At 40.7% G+C, this 7,130-nt stretch overlaps 1 protein-coding gene across 1 annotated transcript in view; it reads right to left on the bottom strand.

The window, feature by feature from the left end:
* The window catches only part of LOC107663573 (uncharacterized), a 5,568-nt gene extending 3,124 nt beyond the window's left edge, over window positions 1-2,444 (bottom strand). The window contains 1 exon segment of the mRNA XM_016453809.1: window positions 2,229-2,444. Coding sequence (XP_016309295.1) covers window positions 2,229-2,444 — 216 coding nt within the window.
* Window positions 2,445-7,130: the final 4,686 nt, after the last annotated feature.

The following is a 7,130-nucleotide window of genomic DNA, read 5'->3' as shown; positions in this document are numbered from 1 at the left end:
GCGCAAGCTAGGCATAGTTTCTATTTATAACACGTGTTTAAAGGGTAGCGCAATGTAGCCAATCACAGACTCAGCTGTTGATTTCTGGAACGCAATGGCCAATCAGAGGTGATGAAGTTAGAATCCACTCACCGCAGTGCTGAAATTGCGTGCTCACGAATCTTCTCATTTTAACACACAAAGTGTAGACATTGTGAAAGATTCATTGTGCATATGTTCATTGTGTTATAACATAGCTTTATGAGATCGCGATGAACTGAGATGTCAGCTTTTAGAGATTATAAAGGAAGCGCTGCTCGCATTCTGCCATGCCAAACCATGCACGCAGCAGCCCATGCTTGCTTTTCTGTTAAAAATAACAGTGGTTTGAGAATGTTGATGCTTAGCCTAAATAACATATTTTATCGGGAGCATTTATGCGGATATGTTGTGACTCTTAGGAGATGTTACAGAGCCATTTAATGTAAATGTCTTTGATGTGCTGAAAAAAAAATCTATATACATTATTTTTATGCAGACTTTTGCGGGCAGGAGCGGGACAAAACATGAATGTCGCGGACGGGAGCGGGCCCAGATAAGATATTTTTCAGTGGGAGCGGGCGGGCGCGGGACAGAATCTTGCGGGAGCGGGACTGAAGCAGCGTTGACAGAATACATGCCATTCGTGCAGGTGTTAACTTTCTGCAGTGCATAAGGCCATTTCGCGATTTCAGTCATCATACAGTAACATCCCCCCCATCAATGACATGCATTCTAAACAGTCTCTCAGTCATTGCTTGTGATAATTTTTGCGTCTTCTCGGACACTTTTAATACTTCTGACATGTTTGCTGCATTTCTAAAACGACCACGCGCTAGGGATGGGCATATCGATCCGAAGTATCGATATATCGATACTGACTCAAACAAAAAATATCGATACTAAGGTGCGTTTTATTTACCAGTGATTTTGTTTATTTAACAAAAATAATAATAATAATAATAATGCGTACAATATGCATTGAATTGGACGAATAACCTTTGTTAGCGAGTAATTGTGTAGGATAGAACTATTTGCCTGCTCATCTGAACACACGCAAATGTTGCAAGACAGAACCAATCAATCACAGAGAGCTTTCACTCACTGCTGACAGTGCATTCAAACAGGGCTGCGTTTCCCAAAAGTATCATAAGAAAGCATTAAAGCTTTTGGGAACGGCAGCCCTGAACAATGCTTATCAGAGGACAGAAAACAAAACATAAATGTTTGAGTTATTTCACAATAAACAAATTGAAATTGTAGCCTACATAGTTTGTGCAATTACAATTATTTAAACTGAACGTTGAAAGATAATATTGAGCATGTTCTATTCTGTAATGTTAATAGAAATCATACACCGTCAGAATAAAAAGGTTGCATTTTATGCATGCAACAGCCATTCACTGGCAGTCCCTAATGGCAGTACAAAATATTGAACTAAATCAAAAGTTAAAAATGTTACAAATAAGTTAGAATATTAATGTTGTAATACTGGTAGCACTAATATAAAAATGTGATGATATATGTTACAAAAAAGTAAAAATGTTGAAATACGTTGATAGTTGTATTTTTTTGTATTTGATCTCAGTATTCCTTTAAATGTTGTATAAGGGTTTTTTATGCATAATAGTAACCCTAGAATGTGATCAAACAGTTTAAAATAGCTGGGCTGAGATATATATAACAATTTTTAAGACTGCAGAAATATGTTAATTCAGTATACACATTATCCCACCGGTTACAATTGTGACTGACCATAAAATAAATATTTTCACACACTTTTCCCCAAAAAAAAATGTATTGATTATTTCAAAGGGTTACTAATGACACATCATTTGGATATTTTTATGTCTGGGAAAAATTTGGGATTAAACGGGTTAAAATGCGCTTTAAACATAAAGTTAAGTGGTTTTCATTACCCATTTTACTCTTAGTAATTTAATAATTTAATAAATTTCATAATTGAAAAGTTTAGTGCAGAAGTATCGAATCGGTATCGATATCGATGATACTGCCTTGAAAAATATCGGTATCGTATCGAAAACAAAATAAGGGGTATCGCCCATCCCTACCACGCGCCTCTCACTCTAGTTGCTATTTGATCGCGTCATCAAAAACGTCATTGTTCGGTAAAAGTTACTTCGTCTTTTGACTTATTATACCATTTAACATATTTAAGATATGATACTCAGCAGATATTTAAAACTTACCTCGATGTGTTTTTTCAAATTATATGATGAACTCTTGAACGCAGATATCTCAACTGGTCTAGGCAGACAAAGTGGACATGACATAATGACACAATTGCCCTTCTTCGCCTTCACTGCAAAAAGTTCCTTTAGGTGTGGCCAAGGATGCTGAAGTGCTGTATTTGAGCTGCTGCATCTTAAAACATCCACCACGCTTTCTCCGTCCTCCTCCTCCATGATTAAACTAAATTGGCGCCACAGGTGTCAAGTCTGTCTGATGCAAGTTTTCTATGCGCAATTTGATTGGACGGGAATCACGGGACTGGTTGTTCTGCTTAGCCAACCACCATTGACAGGAAAAAAATAAACATAAAAGTAGTGTCGGCAGGTTGAGGAAAAATAGCGCAGTAAAAGTACCGATACAGCACTAAAAATGTACTCAAGTAAAAGTAAAACTACACCGTTTTTAAACTACTTAATAAAGTACAATTCCTGAGAAAAACTACTCAATTACAGTAACGAGAGTATTTGTAATTCGTTATTTTACACCACTGATCGTTACTTCCGCCAGTACAGTAGAACGCCATCGCGCCCTCAACATGGAGTTTACCCAGTCCCTTTTACATTTACCAGAAATACGGCTAAGTGATGTACAGCGAATTGCAGATGAATTGTCCCTTACAAAACGTTCTAAACTTGACAAAGGATACAAGTTCTTCATTGAGCAGTACCTGTTTGATTATGAAGGTAAGTGTTTTGCATTGTCCACGTTAGCGAAGGAGTTAGGATAATGGTAACGTTAGTTGCTAACTTTCTCTACTGCAAATGTAAAGTCTTCCAAGTCTTTAAAATACTGTAATACAGACAACAAACAATCATGTTTCTATGTATGGGATGTTAGCTATAAATTGTGTTTTGTTAGATAAAAGCCAGTAACGTATTCATGGTTAATGATGTGCCCTTTAACCAAAATATTGTATTGGAAGACAGTTTCGAATGTAGTTGTCGATGAGGTGACAGTGAGAGGCCGTTGTCAGAGGTCCATGAGGAAAAATGAGGATGCTCACCCAGACAGCAGACAGTTTGGGCCCAGATCCGGCCCGCGTGGATTTCACATGGGCCAGATGTGGGCCAACACTATGTTGCTGTCTGGGTCATCACCTTCAGGTTTTTCTGATTGTTGTGTTCCGCTGCGGTTGCAGACTTTGCAGTATCCCACAAAGTTCCATTGTGGTTTAATGTGTTTCTCAGTCTAACGTCAATGATTTTGAGGTGCAAAATCAAAAAGGACAATTTTGTACATATTTTTTTTAAAGCAGAAGAGGGTTGTTTGAGGACAATAAAGACTGAGAAATTATAAAATTATGAGTGTTATAAAGTTGAAATAAAGTTGGTGTTCAAAATAAAGTTTGTGTTCAAACTTTATTCACTTACTGTAATCCCTAAGTGTGTTCCACTACTCCAGTGAAATTGTTGTGCAGCAATTTATTTACGTATCTTTATTGTCAGGTTACATTTCGTGCTCAGGAGGTTCCTGTGGTATTGAAATGCATGTCGTGTACCTGCTCTGCTGGAAAAGCACTGTGCAATCACTTAGTGGCATTATTGTTTCAAAGTGCTCACTACAGTACCATGGGATTCAAGACGGTACCTTTGCCACTATCATGCACCAGCTCATTGCAGACCTGGCACTGGCCTAGGACACAGGCAAGGCCGCATTAACAATAGGGCTAGGTGGGGCTTAAGCCCCAGGGCCCGAGCGAGAAGGGGGCCCGTGATTGGCTGTAGAGCAGATTGACAGACCATCGGTAGTGCCGATCGCCAACGCCCCACCACGCCCCTGATTTATTAGCGCTGTTATTTAGAGGAGCTTTGCCGTAAATTCCATGCATTATCATTAGTAATTCAAACGTCACGGTTGAATTTGGTTTACCAATCAAATGCGTTTATTCTATATTTAACTTTTGAACCACCTGCACGTGGGCCTGTCAGGTGATCACTGCACATTATTAGATTGTCCGCATCCACCAATCACTTTTCCCTTTGTTCTAGTCTAATCTGGAAATGGTCATGCTAAGAATTCTTCGATAGGTAAAAATTTATCTACTTTAAAAAAATGTGAGAGTGGGGCTCAAAAACGAAAAAATGTAAAAGAAAAACAGCAGAGGAAACATCAGTTACTCAGTAAAATACCAAAGTTATCGGATTATTTTACTAAAGCTGGTGATGAAGTTGACGAACAGCAAGTGGACCGGAGTTTGACACATGATGGAGTGGATGAAAACACAGCGTCTTTGATTTTAGGTTAGTTTGATTAATAACTTTATGCATGAATTATGTACGTTGCTTTTTGTGTTTGAACAAACGCTATATATTCTTTAAGGGATAGGCTGTGGCCTGTGGGCAATAACCCGGTTGAAATATCGTGTTGCGTCATTATGATGGGAGCTTATCATTTAACTGCATTTTAAACATTGTGGTTTACATACAAATGATTTTAAACCGTTCCCGCTCATTAAGCAGCGGGGGAGAATTCATTTTGGTAAATGCACGTGTTGAGACCGAAACATGCACATCTAAAGCAGCTGCTAGCAGCACAGTGCCTGACTTAACTTAAGTTATTTTTTGCGTCTTTCCCAACTTTCAAATACACATAGTTATGTGTAAAAATGTCTGTCTTTCCGAGTATTGTTTGTCTTGAATGAATGTCAGTATTTAAAGTATTTAACATGTGTATTACTATTAGTATACGAGATCATGAGGTTTTAAAGTGACCGCAGCCCTTTGCTGTTGCCCTGTGCCAATGTCCTTGACTGAGGGGTCCAGGTAGGGGGCGGAGTCTGACATCCGCACGCGCTCCCCTCTCTGGTCCGGGGCGCTAGGGGCGGCGGCTTTGTCACAACTGCTCATCTTCCCTGGCCCGTGGCGCTTGAGGAGAATAGTGGCTCGGCATCCTGGCCCGTCGACACGGGTGTGGTTCCATTCCAGGCAGCAAGTCCAGCAGCTCGCATCTCTAGCGGCGTGGGAGTGGTGTAATGTTATATGCATTCATGATGTGATTGCATATTGACTCCACTATAGAGGAGACAAGATTGTGTTCAATATCAGTCATCAGCGTTTAAAGGAGAGGCTCTTAAGAGAAACAAACCTGACCCTTGAAAAAACTGGACATTTGTAGAGCAGCAGAGGCAGCTAAAACACAGATTCAAGCAATGGGGGAGCAGAGTAAAACTGTTCACGTCATTAAAAAGAAGGCAAAAGATGCAAGACAGAGCAAGAGATATGAAAGAACATCATCTCAACAGCACAAAGCAGATTCATTCATCTGCAAAAAGTGTGGAAAATCTCACCTTCCACGACAGTGTCCAGCCTTTGGCGCAACATATCATGCCTGTGGAAAACGTAATCACTTTGCCTCAGTGTGCATGTCTCAACAAAAAGACACAAAGACTAAACACAATAGAAATGTCACTGTTGATTCATTATTCATCGGGTCAGTTGAACTAAAAGACACCCGCGGCTCTGTACAGAACGCATGGCACACAGATGTAGACATTGGAAATGTGACAGTGAAGTTCAAATTGGACTCTGATCATCTCAACAGCACAAAGCAGATTCATTCGTCTGCTGGTGGCGTATGGTGGAACTAAATTAAAGCCAGAAGGTGTGGCCAACCTTCAGTGTGTCACACCCGAAGTGCAAGTTTGCTTACCCTTTTACATCACCAGACACTCGTCCATTCCAATACTTGGTAAGGAAGCATGTGAACGGATGCAACTGCTTAAAAGAGTTGAGGCTGTTGTAATTAAGCATTCTACCTCAAAAGAGGAGCTGATGGCACAACATCCAACAGTTTTTGAAGGGCTCGGTCAGTTTCCCGGTGAACATCATATTCATGTCGATCCGAAAGCAATCCCGGTCATACATGGCTGCAGAAAAATTCCCTTAGCAGTGCTGGGCAAACTGAAGGACACACTGGATCAGCTGTTGCAAGCAGACGTTATAGCACAAGTCACCCAGCCCACTCCTTGGGTCAACAGCCTTGTTGTCACTGAAAAAAAGAATGGGTCACTACGAGTATGCTTGGATCCTCGTGACCTAAATAAAGCTGTTCTTCGTCAACACTTCTCTATTCCGACAACTGAAGATGTCCTGTGCAAGCTTGCTGGAAAGAAAATTTTCTCCATCTTTGATGAAAAGGACGGCTACTGGCAAGTCAAACTTGACATGGAATCCTCCCTACTATGCACGTTCAACACGCCATGGGGTAGATACAGATTCAAACGTCTACCATTTGGTATCAGGTCTGTTAGTGAAGTTTTCCAGCAGTACAATAATGAAGTGTTCGGAGACATAGGCGGTGTGTACACATTGTAGCTGATGATATGATTGTCGCAGCTGCCACAGAACAAGAACATGATGTCATTGTTGCTAAAATTATGGAGAGAGCCAAAAAACACAATGTGAAATTCAACCCTGACAAGATTCAGTTCAAGGTGAACAATGTACATTTCATGGGCCATGTGATAACACCACAGAGAGTGAAAGCAGATGATGGCAAGATACATGCAGTAGTAAGCATGCCAGCACCCATAGACAGACAAGCACTGCAGCGCCTTTTGGGCATGATAAGATATCTTGCACCATTTATTCCAGGTGAGGCATCACTCACGGCTCCTCTCAGAAAGCTGTTGAGAAAGGACATTGTATTCCAGTGGCAACCAGAACAAGACAAGGCACTGTCTGCACTCAAAACAGCACTGACCAACACACCAGTTCTCAGGTACTACGACCCCAACACAGCACTCACCATACAAACAGATGCATCCAAAGATGGCTTAGGATCATGTCTGCTGCAGGAGGGGCAACCAATAGCATATGCGTCCAGGTCTTTAACGGATACAGAAAAGAACTACGCCCAGA

The sequence above is a fragment of the Sinocyclocheilus anshuiensis genome, unplaced genomic scaffold, assembly GCF_001515605.1.
Source record: "Sinocyclocheilus anshuiensis isolate Anshui unplaced genomic scaffold, SAMN03320099.WGS_v1.1 scaffold127, whole genome shotgun sequence".
Classification (NCBI taxonomy): domain Eukaryota; kingdom Metazoa; phylum Chordata; class Actinopteri; order Cypriniformes; family Cyprinidae; genus Sinocyclocheilus; species Sinocyclocheilus anshuiensis.
The sequence above is the reverse complement of the archived record's forward strand: the minus strand, read 5'-3'. Positions and strand labels throughout refer to the sequence as shown.